The 15149-nt window shown below is 32.6% G+C and overlaps 1 protein-coding gene across 1 annotated transcript in view; it reads left to right on the top strand.

Annotated features, from left to right (window-relative positions):
* Nucleotides 1-14838, top strand: part of LOC111696009 (methylcrotonoyl-CoA carboxylase beta chain, mitochondrial) — a 15775-nt gene extending 937 nt beyond the window's left edge. The window contains exons 4-20 of the mRNA XM_023465525.1: nt 43-148; nt 835-930; nt 1150-1281; nt 1515-1658; nt 2187-2316; nt 2872-2951; nt 3780-3844; nt 4105-4205; nt 5014-5157; nt 5453-5497; nt 6309-6367; nt 7957-7990; nt 10508-10592; nt 12093-12119; nt 12390-12509; nt 14264-14327; nt 14769-14838. Coding sequence (XP_023321293.1) covers nt 43-148; nt 835-930; nt 1150-1281; nt 1515-1658; nt 2187-2316; nt 2872-2951; nt 3780-3844; nt 4105-4205; nt 5014-5157; nt 5453-5497; nt 6309-6367; nt 7957-7990; nt 10508-10592; nt 12093-12119; nt 12390-12509; nt 14264-14327; nt 14769-14837 — 1501 coding nt within the window. The 3' untranslated portion in view covers nt 14838. The remainder of the gene's footprint in view (nt 1-42; nt 149-834; nt 931-1149; nt 1282-1514; nt 1659-2186; nt 2317-2871; nt 2952-3779; nt 3845-4104; nt 4206-5013; nt 5158-5452; nt 5498-6308; nt 6368-7956; nt 7991-10507; nt 10593-12092; nt 12120-12389; nt 12510-14263; nt 14328-14768) is intronic.
* The last annotated feature ends 311 nt before the right edge of the window (nt 14839-15149 follow it).

The raw sequence follows: 15149 nt of genomic DNA, 5'->3' as shown, positions 1-15149 counted from the left end.
GGGGGGGGTGATTTATGTTTTTAATATCTCTTGACTGACTAGAGCTAGAGCTACTGGTCTAATAACTGAGCTGAGAGCACAAATAGAGACCTGTGTGCAGGGTGGGGGAGAGAAAGGAATAGCGAGGCATGTTAGATTAAATAAAAAGGTATGATGGGTGTAATTTTAAACAATTTTAAATGTTTGGTTTAAAAAGATTGACGTCTTTGGAAGAATATCTGGTCACATAGCTTTCTAGTGATTTTAGTTTATATGTTCAAAATATCAGAAGTCCAAAGATAAGACTCCCTTTTCAAACCTTGGAGCTCCCCAAGGTTTTATTCTTGTACCCTTTCTTTTTTTATCAAAGAAGTTTTTACTTAACAATTTTAAATGTTTGGTTTAAAAAGATTGACGTCTTTGGAAGAATATCTGGTCACATAGCTTTCTAGTGATTTTTGTTTATATGTTCAAAATATCAGAAGTCCAAAGATAAGACTCCCTTTTCAAACCTTGGAGCTCCCCAAGGTTTTATTCTTGTACCCTTTCTTTTTTTATCAAAGAAGTTTTTACTTTTCACCATAAAATACATCCAATATCTCACGTAAGAATAATTTGACAATTTTATGAGAAAAAAATGTAAAAATGGAAATTCTTAAACGAGATGAAATAATCTTGATGTATTCTTAAAGAAACTATTTTTCATCGTATTTGTGAGGTTCCATGAGCTCTAAGCACATACCTATGAAATTTAACAAAAATAATGTCGGGTGAAATAGACATTATAAATGGTTGCTTTGCTGATATAGAGATATTAGAGCGAGAATAGTGAAAATACATACTCCTGTAATGTAGGTATTGGTTCGAGAGAGGATTCGGCGAATACTTGATCCAGGAACAGAACTCTGGGAGCTCTGTACAACTGCTGGATTAGGACTTGAATACGGGGATGTAAGTTTTATCATATCAGAGTTTTTTTTTAAGCAGAAAAGTATTTATTTATTTACCACTTCAATGCTCAAATATTGTCTTAATTTTTTTTTGCTTCAACTATTTGGCCTTGGGAGGGTAGAATTCACAAATAAAATTTTACGATGATTGTTTCCTATGACGGGTTAATGATAATAATGATAATAATGATAAAAATCATAAAAATGATAATGATAATAGGTACCGTGTGGTGGAACAGTGTGTGGTGTGGGAAGAATTCATGGATCAGATGTTATGATAATCGCAAATGATGGAACTGTGAAGGGAGGAACCTTCTATCCCATCACAATATCAAAACAGCTAAGAGTTCAGGCGAGTTTATAAGTGTACTCTTTTAAACGAAGAGAAATATAATTTGTTTTAATTCTGACAATTTTCCACATTGTCTTTGCAGCAATAAATTGAGAGTCATTTGCAATAACGTTTACAGTCCCTTTAAGATTACAACAAGTTCAAATGATCAAAATAGTTGTTCTATAATATTCAAATCAATATTTAATTTTGTGAGTGCACAGTTTTCTAAAGAATATCTATTTAATGTTTAGGAAATCTGTTGGAAGAACCGGTTAGCTTGTTTGCAAATAGTTGACACTGGCGGTGCATTCCTTCCTTTGCAGTCTGATATATTCCTACGAGGGGGGCGAGGGTTTGCTAACCAGGCCCTCATGTCAAGCCAGGGAATACAGCAGGTAGGATTTATAATACAGGGAATACAGCATGTAGGATTTATAATTTAAATTATTTAATATTCCATAAAAAACTATTTTTAACCCGAAAACCAAACTTTACTTTATTGTAGAGTTCAGTTTGAATAAAGTCTAATTTTTTAATGTGAAAAATTCTAAATAAACATGGTTTAGATTCATTTAATGCAATTTGAATGATATTTAAAAGCGAAGCATTTGGTTGGGTTGTGTGGCTAGGAACTTGACCATATAGCAAATAAAGTGTAAACTTTACTCAGGCTGAAAACCCATGGAAAGGACATGATCATCCAATCCACAACTGAAGTTTTTAGTCATCCCTACAAACTGGGATTTGATTTGATTGATATTCTTAATGAATGAAAATGAACCAGAAATGAAAACTGTAAAATATGTGTTAAAAACTTTTTTAAAGAGATAGATCAAGGGAACAATTTTTTCTCATAATTTTGCTGTTATTTAGTTAGTGTACTGTACAATATTGTACTGTAATGTTCAGGTTCACTTGTTCAGGTTGCTCTTGTGTCCGGACTATGTACAGCTGGTGGTGCGTATGCTCCCACGATGTCGGATGTTGCAATTATAACACACAGAATCGGAAACATATACCTTGGGGGTCCGCCGCTTGTTAAAGCTGCAACAGGTACAAAAAGCAGTTTATTTGTTAATGAATGATTAATGACGTTTTCTAATTTTTACGTTCGATTTAATCCAATTAAATTGTATTCCTACAAGACACTGGAGCTACTGAACCAAAAAAAAATATTGAAAAAATATTGTTGATTCCGGTCAGCTAACATACGCCGAATTAATGATCATGAATGCAATATTTATAGTTAAAAAATCAAATTATCTTCTTTCCTGGTACAGCACATGCAATGGATTTATGTTACCAATTCAATATTTTTAGATAAAAAAGACAAATTTAATTTTTTCCAAGGGTAACTCTACAACAACAACAACAAAAAAACTTAAATATAATTCCTAGTGATACATATTTAAAAAAAAAGTTTTTTAATAAGTCTAGTAAATGTAAAGCTTTTCATTAGTATGCTTAAAAACTTTTTTCTGAGTATTTTATTATTGGAAAAGTATTAAAACATAAATCTTGCAATTTAATTGCCCCCCTCCCCCCCTTGATATTTTTCTTATAAGGAAACATACAACCCTTTAATGATTATCAACCCATTCTTCCTAGGAGAAGTAGTAACCGGTGAAGAACTAGGTGGAGCAACTATGCACTGTAGTGTATCCGGGATTACTGATCACTTCGCTAAGGTTTCTTCGATAATTAATTTAATAGAATTATATCTTGTAAACTAACATCATAGTTCTTGTATATATATACTAGATATATATACTATATACCCACTAGGAACTGTATTGTATCCGGGATTACTGATCACTTCGCTAAGGTTCACTTCGCTAAGGTTTCTTCGATGATTAATTCAATAGAATTATATCTTGTAAACTAACATCATAGTTCTTGTGTATATATATTAGATATATATACTATATACCCACTAGGAACTGTATTGTATCCGGGATTACTGATCACTTCGCTAAGGTTTCTTCGATAATTAGTTTTTTTCCCCAGAGCATGAAAATCTTAATTCTTGAATATATATTGTAAAGAGCCTCTATGCACTGCAGTTTATCGGGTATTACTGATCACTTCGCTAAGGTTTTTCAATTTGTTAATTCACAAGAGTTATATCCTAAGACATCACTTTTTTCACTAAGTTTTTTTTTGTTTGAAGCGTAATTTAAAGTGACCCTCTATGCAAAGATTGCAATGCCCGATTTGCAATGGTTTTTTTAAAACCTTAATATGCCCAAAAATGTTAAAGTTCCCTCTTTTTACTGACTCAAAGGTTTATTTTTCTGTAATTTTCTCCATTGCTTCTCATAAGCAGAAATGCGCAAGTCACTTTCGTAGAGACACCTCAAATGGAAAAAAGTTTTAGCCACAAAAACATTGATATCTAGTTCATAATTGACCAGACATAGCTGTAAAGGGTACCGTTTTAATCGGGCATTGACATCTTTGCATGGAGGGTCACTTGAAATAAAGCTTACAGTCCCTTTAAAGGGTAAACTTTACAGGATGAGGAGGAGAGTTTTGAAATCACACGGGACGTTGTCGCTTCTTTAAATCTTGAATTAACAAGGAAAAAAACTTACATATTCAAATATTTTGTCCATCTTTAAAATAATGATCAAAATGTAATTATTGAATGTATTATTTTTCGTTTGAATTTATTTTTTTTAATTCTCTAAACTAATATCAAGTCAAAAACTTTTTAAAGGCAATAAAAAGAATATATGAGGTTCAGCAAACCATTTGGGCTTCAAAGGTTTGCAGTTTAGACGTTTATTGTATCAAAGCCATCTAACAGACAACCCTAACCTAAGTTTGAGTATTGTGCAGTGAGCTGGATTCTTCTTGTCCTCCGCTCTATGATTCAACTGGATTAGAACAGCTTGCCGGTCAAACACAGATGCTCAAACCAGATGTTTATGCGCTTTTAGGTAAATTTTGCTAGAGTTGCGCGCTTATGCGGTGGGCTCTATAAAACTAGGAAATAAGAACTTTTATACTTAAGATATGTTGCACACTAATTGTGCAATACACACAGACCCACTTCACTTGAATAGTTGATTTTCAAGCTACTAGATAAACTTTTTAAAAGTATCCAATATTCATTGTCAAGTTTTCAGTTGTACATTAAAACATTGTACGCTGCTCATTGTAAATTGTATACTGTTTACGCTGAATGTTGTAACTGGAATAACGCAAAAAAAATTACAAGATTGATAAATGTAGGTCAGTTACTAAACGTATTACTGTATGTAGGTTACTAAACTGATCACTTTAGGTAGGTTACTGATTCCTGTAGGTAGGTTACCAGACTAATTACTGTAGGACAGCTACTAGACTGATTACCGTAGGACAGCTACAAGACTGATTATTGTAGGTAGGTTACTAGACTGATTACTGTGGGATAGCCACTAGGTAAGTTACTAGGTAGGTTACTAGAGTAATTATTGTAGGTAGGTTACTAGACTGATGACTGTAGGTCAGATAATAGACTAATTACTGTAGGTAGGTTACTAGACTGATGACTGTAGGTCAATTAATAGACTAATTACAATTGGTAGGTTACTAGACTAATTACTGTAGGTCGGTTACTAGACTGATTTCTGTAGGTCGGTTACTTGACTGATTACTGTAGGTCGGTTACTAGACTGATTTCTGTAGGTCAGTTACTTGACTGATTACTGTAGGTCGGTTACTAGACTGATTTCTGTAGGTCGGTTACTAAACTGATTTCTGTAGGTCGGTTACTTGACGGAAGTAGATTCCTTGAGTTCAAAACTATGTTTGGAGAAAGCCTCGTGTGTGGATTTGGCCGGCTTTCTGGACAGCTGGTTGGAGTTCTTATAAATGCCGGGAATATTACGGGAGCAGACGCACAGAAAGGTAAGAAAGTAACCCCCCCCCCCTCTTCCTTTCCAGAACACCAACATCAGTAACTATCTATCTATCTTAATCAAACCAAACCCAGAAAAAGGAAATTCCTTTTAATGTCTCTTCCCGTCTAAAAACCTGGAAGCCACACTACTTCTCTTAGCCAATAGCGGAAATAAGAGTTTTTTTTACCTAATTGAGAAAGCTTTCATTTTGTCGTTCGTCGGGTTTCTTTTAGATATATCTTATTTATTATTATTTTTATTGAAATCCTTAGTATTATTATTATCAGTGCTTACTATTGTAGGTGGCCATTTTGTTCAACTCTGCGATAACAGGGATATACCTTTAGGAAAAAGGATTAGAGACTTTATTTTATTTTGTTTTATCTTATTTTTATTTTCTTTTATCTTATCTTATTTTTTTATTTTATTTTATTTTATCTAATTTTATCTAATTTTATCTAATTTTATCTAATTTTATCTAATTTTATTTATTATTTATTATTTATTTTATCTTATTTTATTTATTATTTATTTTATCTTATTTTATTTTGTCTCAGCAAGTCAATTCGACATTTCATGAATAAAATAAAATAACAAATTTAAGTTTTAATATGTTTTTCTTTAATTATTTTTAACAACGCTGTATTCTGGATCATCAAAGTCCAATGATAAAAACACAAAATTTTAAATTCAGATCAAAATATAATGCATGTGTACCATTTTTATTTCTAACAAGGCTTTTATTTTGTCTCAGCAAGTCAATTCGACATTTCATGAATAAAATAAAATAACAAATTTAAGTTTTATCTGGTGGTAGGCGATAATATCAATATAATGAAAACGACTTTTTATTTAAGTTTTCATTCTAAAAGCTTTTTTCGAATTTTCAAGTAATTTAAGAGAAGCTTTTTTAATTGGCAGCTTCTCTTTGTTTTATGTTGTTGTGCATTTATGCAGTCTAAAAGCTTGATATAAATCAAAATTAAAATCGAAAGTCGTCTTTATTGTATTGATATAACCGCCTACCACCGTACTAGAGTTATCCTAAAATTAAATATTTTAAAAAAATTGCTTATGGAGCGAAGCCTTTTAAAAGAATTTTGAGGAAAAAATGTTTTTGTTAACCATTATAAAGGTTTCTGAATTCCTTTGTTCTAGTTTTTATTCAGAATAGTTCAAATTCAAGTAGTGAAAGTGTAGATGCCTCAACATTAAAGGAATAAAGTCAACCATCAATAAATTTAACTTCTTTCTCTCTCCCAGTAAAATATTAACTTTGACTTGTGGTCGTTTTTTCCTTGTGGAGTTAAGATTCTTCAAACAGATATTTCTTTTTTATCTAGTTACTGTAGTATTTATCTTGTTACCGTAGTATTTATCTAGTCACCGTAGTATTTATCTAGTTACCGTAGTATTTATCTAGTCACTGTAGTATTTATCTAGTTACCGTAGTATTTATCTTGTTACCGTAGTATTTATCTAGTCACCGTAGTATTTATCTAGTTACCGTAGTATTTATCTAGTCACCGTAGTATTTATCTAGTTACCGTAGTATTTATCTTGTTACCATAGTATTTATTTAGTTACCGTAGTATTTATTTTGTTACCGTAGTATTTATTTAGTTACCGTAGTATTTATCAATACATTGAAGACGACTTTCCATTTCAATTTTGATTTCTACCAAGCAATTCAAACAGAATTAATTAACAGCTTCTCTTTGTTTACTTTTGAACTTTTAATTTGAAAATATCTTGTTAGAAATCAAAACTTAAATATATTAGTTATCTTCATTGTATTGATATAATCGCAGACCACTCTATGAATTCTCAAACTATAATTTTCATGTCAGGTCCCGCCATGCAAAATAACCCATTTTTGATTTTAGTTAAATTTCTCTTTAAATTTTTCATTCTGCATTGAGCTATTCTTCTATCCCTTTTCTTGTATGGCTCTTTCCCTTTTATCTTTGAATTTATTCCTCCATCCTTTTCTTTTTATGACAACCCCCCTTTTTTACCCTTCTTCCCCCTTCTTTCTTTCTTTGTATGACAATCCTTCTTTCTTTCTCTTTCTTTGTCTATCAGTCCTTTTTTCCTTTCTTTCTTTCTATGACAATCCTTCTTTCTTTCTCTTTCTTTGTCTATCAGCCCTTCTTTCCCCTTCTTTCTTTCTTTCTTTCTATGACAATCCTTCTTTCTTTCTCTTTCTTTGTCCATTTGCCCTTCTTTCCCCTTCTTTTTTTCTTTCTTTCTTTCTATGACAATCCTTCTTTCTTTCTCTTTCTTTGTCTATCAACCCTTCTTTCCCCTTCTTTCTTTCTTTCTATGACAAACCTTCTTTCTTTCTCTTTCTTTGTCTATCAGCCCTTCTTTCCCCTTATTTTTTTCTTAGTATTACAATCCTTCTGCCTTAATTTTTCTTTGTCTATCAGTCCTTCTTTCCCCTTCTTTCTTTCTTTGTATGACAATCCTTCTGCTTTTCTTTTTCTTTGTCTATCAGCCTTCTCCTTCTTTCTTTCTTAGTATGACAGTTCTTCTTCCATCTTTCATTCTTTAACTGCCAATGTTTTTTCGCCTTTCTTTCTTTAAATGACAACCCTTCTTCCCATTTTTTTATTTTGTATTCCATTCCTTCTGTCCTTTTCTATGTTTGATAACCCTTTCTTTCTTTGTATGAAATTCCTTCTTCCTCTTACCCTCTTTTTTTTCTTTCTTTCTTTCTTTCTTTCTTTCTTTCTTTTTTTCTTTCTTTCTTTCTTTCTTTTCTTCTTTTTTGTATGACAAATCATGGTTTTTATTTCTTCAGGAGAGAGCTAAATTTATTCAGTGTCAATCCATAGGTATGTCATTTTCCAAAGTTATTTGCTATTAGTTACAGGTCGCCTTAAAAGTCTGATCTATGTTTAGTAACTCTGTTTGTCCCAGATGATTTACTAAACTAAATGTAGAAAAATCAGAAAACATTGAATTTAATTGATTTGAATTGTTTAATTTTGCTAGTCTGAATTTTATTTGATTAGGAGCTAGAACTTGTTATGTTGTGAATATCTCGATCAAAAATTGATTTCTATCTTATGAAAATCTACGGGTTAATTTAATTCCACTTTGATAACCTGTGATGGATAATTTCATTTGAGGAATCAAGCATTGATCCTCAAATATTTAAGTGTCCACATTGTATATTGAGATCAAGTCTTTCAGATTAACAAAATTCACACATTAGTTCCGATCTTAGATTTGATCAATTCTGATCTGATCTGATCTGATCTGACCTGATCTGATCTGAATCGGTAAAGATTACGAAGCCCAAGTAGTAAGCTTTAGGGTTTCACTTCATTAAATTTTCTTTATATTCTTGGGCTTCATGGTTTAAGTGGTTTCATGATAATTCTTTTCTAATTTATAATTTTTCCTTATTTACCCTCTCAAAAATTGAGCTAGTTCTTAATAATAATAATATAGGGTTTAAAGTTTTAAGTAACTCTGCTGGTTGATAAAAAATGAGGAATGGGTGTATAGTATAGACAATTTATTTTTACATGGGCTTTATTGTTTGATCGATTTGCTCTTAACATGCTTATGTAATTTAGCATTTGATAATCCAGGGCAGAAATTAATATTTTCTATTAAACTATCTTTTGGTTTCTTGACTTATTATTCTTGTATGAATAAAAAACAGTCACCCATCAATCCAAAGAAACGTCACTGCACTACCTTCAAAGGAATTAGCGGATTGTTGGCTGGCCACACTGGACCAAAGTGTGGACCACCAAGCATGGGTCAAGTTCAATGGCGAACTGCCACAAACCTGCTGCACACTTACCAGATTGTTGTTGTTGTTGTAGCCCTAGAAATTAGGTCAGGCCACTTCTTCTGTTATTTCAATCACTTCTTAACCTGGATAAAGAGCAGCTTCTTTTGGTTGCATCTAAAGAGATATTAGGGAAGAGCCCACGTCACCGAACTACCTTCAAAGGAAGTGTCATTTGTGGTTGGCCACATTGTACCAAATTGTGGACCACCAAGCATGGGTCAAGTTCAATGGCGAACTGCCACAAACCTGCTGCACTCTTAACAGATTGTTGTTGTTGTTGTAGCCCTAGAAATTAGGTCAGGTTACTTATTCTTCTTCTGATATTTCTTCCACTTCTAAACCAAGATGAAGGGCAGCTTCTCTTGGTTACATCCATCGGTTTTTCTGTACAGCAAATCATCAGCAAGAACAAGGCTGTAAGAATCATTTCGCCAAGCTGCACCCCCACTTTTGTGTTGTCTAGCGATACCCCTAGCGATGAAATATACAAACCAAATAATATTTGTGACAAGCTACACCCTTGCTTCACACCCTGCCTAAAGTCAACTGAATTCGAGAGCCCCTTGCACAAATTGATCCACACACAGTCATTGAAATAAATTGACCGGATCAGGGCCACCACCCGTCCACCAAACCCAATGCGGTGTAGCTTTGTGTACAGCAGCTCCCTGCAAACCGTATCATAAGCTTATGCAACATCAAAGAACGCCAAGGAGATGCAGTGTTTTTTTTCTCTTGGCTGACCTTTGAGCGGACAAGATCCTTAATACACAATCTGTCGTGGTCCTTGTCTGTCTGAACCCATACTGAACTGGGCCATAAAAACTTAACCTTTTCATCATATCTTGTTCATGCGTTTGTGTACGATTTTATTTGTTATACTCAAGAGAACACTTGAAACAGTTATCGGACGTTTTTTGGTGACGTCAAGAGATGACTCCTTTTTTTCGAATAGGGTCATCTTCCAAACCCGGAGTTAACCTGGCACACATCCCTCTGCTAGGGATTCATTTATGACGTTTGTATCAGTGTTATCATAGATCCCCTTCAACATCGTTGACGAGATGTTATCCACAACAGGAGCTCTATCTGACTTAAGGGAACTTACGACCTCCCCTTCATTTGTGGGACAGCAAACCTCTTCTTCATAGGCAAATTCATCTCTTTCCTTCAGAATCCAACTCTAATAGACTGTAGTGCTCTTAACCAGCACTTCCTTCACCAACCGCTCCCCTCTTGAACTATATTTTGGGTTATTGACTTTTTATTCTTACATAAAAAATGTGTCGGGTTGAATATATTTTGTAAGTGTAAGTCACTTTTCCGAGGGTATTTTTCAACGTGGCAACTTCCCAAATGTGCAATTGCCTAAGAGGCGACTTCTGAAGTCTATTCTAGTTGCAGTTCTCTGTCCCTATCCTGTTTTAGCCACAGTGCTCAGCCCCTATTGTAGCCTACGGCTCAATGGGAAATTGTTACTTGGGAAGTTGCCCTTGGAAAAAAGCTTTTGTGAAAGTACTTAACGCCAGTTTATTTTGTTTAGTCCGTGTGCCTAAAGTCACTTTAAATGTTGGTGGCGCCATCTCTGATGAGAATTATACAATGTGTGGACCTTCATTTGATCCTAGGAATTTATTCATTATAAACGGATAAGTTGTTTCGGTTTAAACCGCCCGATCCGTCTTTGTTATACCTAATTTTAAAATGGTAGTTCAGGCTTTTTACATACAGGGTGTCCCATTAAACTTCACAGTTGGGAGACAACTTAAATATCGTCTTTGAACTTTGATATTTGCTAAGCAAACTTTACAAGTAGGATTCTCAAAACAATAGTTATCAAATACCCTATCCATAGTACTGGCAACCTGGGAGTTCGAAAATGTAATCCACCATTTCTATGTTTTAAAAATACCAGAGATATAAAGAATTTTTCTCCGATTTCAGTTTTTTTTTTAACATACAATTTCTTTTTCAATTTTTTTTCAATTTTTTTTTTATACAGTGCTGTTGTTTTTAGACTTGAAAGTCGTCTTTGTCCGTAGACCTATATTTTTCTTAAACAATTATCACAAAACATCCGTAGTTCTGACACTTCCAAAATGTGGTCAGCCATTTTTTTTAGTATCAAAATGAATTTCGTTTAGAATTATACAATTTCATAGTTTTATTTAATAAATTAAAATCTAAATTAAATTCTTAAAATATCTTTCGTCGTCTCTCAACTACACCCTAGACTTAAAAGTCAGGTTATTTTTGTCCATCGTTTAAAATTATGTTATTATGATTTTTTAACAGTTATAAATATTTTGTTTTCAAAGTTTTTAAAAAACTGATAGATTTGCTCTTTTTTAAAAACATGTTTTGACTCTTCATTTTCCGAACCAAATGAATATGTTTTTCTTTAATTATTTTTAACAACGCTGTATTCTGGATCATCAAAGTCCAATGATAAAAACACAAAATTTTAAATTCAGATCAAAATAGAATGCATGTGTACCACTTTTATTTTTAACAAGGCTTTCAGGTCACTTCGCTTCGCCCCCCATATATTAACAATTTTAGTTAGTTAATTCAAGTCAACAGTTTTTAATCGTTCTTCAAAAAAAAGTTTCGCAGTTTTTTTCTTTAAATTTAAGAAGTTTCAAAGATAAGAAAAAAGGTCGCCATTTATTTCTGTGAAATTTTTTTTATATTTTTTCCTGGAGTCATGTGGAATGTGGATGCCACAAAATTTTGACTATGGATACAAACAAAGTGACAGACTGACAAGTGAAAAGCAAAGTATACATATTAAGTCCACATTGGAGTGGGGAAAGGATATCGAATTCAGTCGTTGAAGCTAGTCCTTATTCTAATCAAAAATTGCTTTTGGATCCGGTTTCGGATTCTGGACCCAGCTCATACAAAAGTTTCTGTATTTTCTATTTCTACTTCAAAAACGATTCTAGTGTTCTTATTTTTAATTCGATAGTTTTATCTGAAATTTGTTTTTCATATTTATATTTTTCGCTTAAATAGAGTCAGTTAAAGTGTCCATTTTTTCCTTAACAATTCTCGAATCAAAAAAGTTTTGAATATTAAAGTCTCCAGATACACATCTAAAATATTAATGAATTAAATCTGATTAGATTTTACTTTATGTGGCCAGGAGCAAGGTACGTTATTTTTTTTTATTTTTTTAACAAATTAAGTTATTGATTTTTTTTAAATGATTTAATTTGTTTTAGATTCATTCAGTATTAATTATCAGGGCAATCGCAGTTATCATTAATATAAACTGCATTTTTTCAAGAAGTTCACTGCACTGTTGCGGTGATTTTTGCTCATTGGACTAATAAAAAATATAAATTGAGTCTTAACAGTCTTCTTCCTTCAAAGTTATGGGTCTTACTTTAGTTTCTCACTTTTTCATAACTCCATGTCAGGCTGCTTAAATCTGACCCTGCTGTTCTATCTGATGAGCCCGAAGCTGCCTCTTCTAAGCCAAGGAAGCAGCTGAGTGAATACAAGTTTGAGAGTAGCAGTGCAGCCTGGGCAGCTGCCAGGTAGCTTTTATTTTACTTTTAAGGGGATTAGAGTTTTATACAGGGGGCGGAAACGTCATGTATGTGTGTCTGTACCTTAAAACTCTTTGTTTTAGACCTCTTTGTTTTAGAACTTCTTATTTTAGAACTCCTTGTTTTAGAACTCTTTGTTTTAGAACTCTTTGTTTAAGAACTCTTTGTTTTAGAACTCTTTGTTTTAGAACTCTTTGTTTTAGAACTCTTTGTTTTAGAACTCTTTGTTTTAGAACTTCTTGTTTTAGAAATTTTTGTTTTAGAACTCCTTGTTTTAGAACTCTTTGTTTTAGAAATCTTAGGTTTAGAACTCTTTGTTTTCGAACTCATTGTTTTAGAATTCTTTGTTTAGAATTCTTTGTTTTTGAACTCTTAGTTTTAGAACTCGTTTTAGAACTTTTTATTTCAGAACTCTTTTTTATAACTCTTAGTCTTAGAACTCTTTGATTTGATCTTTTTGCTTAAGAGCTTATGCTTTATAGAACTCTTGTTTAAAGCTCTTGTAGCAAAAACCTACTCTATACCAATTTTCTCGAGACGTATCTTTCCAGGTCAATCAAACATGATTGGCTCTAAATGCCACACAGGGACACAAGTGTCCAATAACATAGGACTAACCCTCAGACTCTATATTCAACCAGGACCGGCTCTAAATGCCACACAGGGATACAAGCATCCAATAATATAGGACTAACTCTCAGGCTTGTACATAAGCCGTATCTCAACTCGAATAATTCAACGAGGACCCAAGCTATCTTTCAAGCTATATTCGATTTAATTGCCAATATTCTAGACAAGATCTACGCTCGTATGTTGTAACGAGAACCCAAGCTATATTTCAAGCTATATTCAATTCAATGCTAAATCAACTAGATCTCCGCTAGTATGTTTCAACAAGATCCAACGCTTTTCAAGCTTACTATGCTTCTGATAACGTAATCAAAAGCCGAGTCTCAATCAACTAACTTTATTCAATACCAAAGGATACAAAGTTAACAGGAATTAACGTAATTCAATTCATACGATGTTATTGATATCACACCATTGTATTTCGTAATTATCGCACAGTTAAAATTTAAGGTACATATTTAAAGGATTGAAGAGAATCGATATAACGCAACTAATCTATAGTTCATATTTATTAATATTTTGTATTTTTCATAGTCTAAGAGTTACTTTTGTAAACAAAAGTTATTCTTGTTTCGAGGATTTTTGATAATGAAGACGACATTTTCATATTTCCCAGGAATGTTCGAAAATCCAGCGCCAGCGAAAATTATTATGAAATATTTACTATATACGAATGCGTCGAAGAATGATCGATGACTAGTGTTTGTAATATCTGAATGATTTGTTTGGAATTAAATTGATTTGTTCACGATCCGATTTGAATGTTGGATCTTTCTGAATTTGTATGGACACTACGTTCTTCGGTGTGAGTCGTTTTTAACAATTTTCTCCTTATAGACGCAACAGATAGTTCAGTAAGATTAGTAACGATCAAAAGCGCTTTTTTATCGCAAGCCTATACCCCCTTTCATTTTTCGCAAACACTACCTTTAAGTATTCAATTGAAACGCAGTTTCAATGAATAATCTCATGATGTCTAAGTTTAAAACATTAAATCATTTATGACGTACAGCGTACAGTTTACAGAATATCATGTTTAGGCGCTTTTTGCTAAACTCTTAGCTTTAGAACTTATAACTTATTACTTATTACTCTTTGACTCTTTTTATTAGAACTCTTTGTGATGGAATTATTGCTCCTGGTGAGACAAGAGAGGTTCTATCTAGAGCAGTTCAGGTGAGAATTATACAGAGCGTCCAATATCATATAAGATTATCTCCAAGCTTTAACGCAAAAATAAAACCATAATACTCGAAAAAAAAACTAGTATTTTCCGCAAGAAAATTCTTTTATTAGCCTTATTAAATTTTTCAAAATGATTCATTCTTCTTAAATTTTCTGATTAGTCCCGAAAATCGTAATTTAGACCGATTGACGATCTAATATGATGTGGGACACACTGTACAAGTGTTATCATTCCCGACATGTGTTATAGATCCCTCACTATATTCCTGAGCTCATCGTGTTTATTCTAACTAAGAAAATTTAAACTTCTTCTTGCTGTTTTTTAATAGTAATAAGTTATTTAAGAGCACAATGATCAAAAACCTAACTTGTTTTTCGATTATTCTAGATAGATAGATATTTGATTTAGATTTACATTGAATACTTTTGTAGCTTGGTATGTTGCACCATACGCCATTGAGAGATAGTAGAGGGCAGTCTAGAGCAGCAATTAGAATGTAAACAACAAACTACTAGAATGTAAACAAACCATCGAATAATATAAACAAACTATTAGAATGTAAACAAACCATCGAATAATGTTAACAAACTATTAGAATGTAAACAAACTATTAGAATATAAACAAACTATTAGAATATAAACAAATCATTTTAATGTAAACAAACTATTAGAATGTAAACAAACTATTAGAATGTAAACAAATTATTTCAATTTAAGCAAACCATTTGATTTTATTTTAAAAGTAAATTTTTGCCCTTTTAGAAAAGCATTTAGATAATTATCCTTCTGGCTTGTCTTAAATAGTATTGTTA

The sequence above is a fragment of the Eurytemora carolleeae genome, unplaced genomic scaffold (assembly GCF_000591075.1).
Source record: "Eurytemora carolleeae unplaced genomic scaffold, Eaff_2.0 scaffold102, whole genome shotgun sequence".
In the NCBI taxonomy this organism is placed as follows: domain Eukaryota; kingdom Metazoa; phylum Arthropoda; class Copepoda; order Calanoida; family Temoridae; genus Eurytemora; species Eurytemora carolleeae.
The sequence above is the reverse complement of the archived record's forward strand: the minus strand, read 5'-3'. Positions and strand labels throughout refer to the sequence as shown.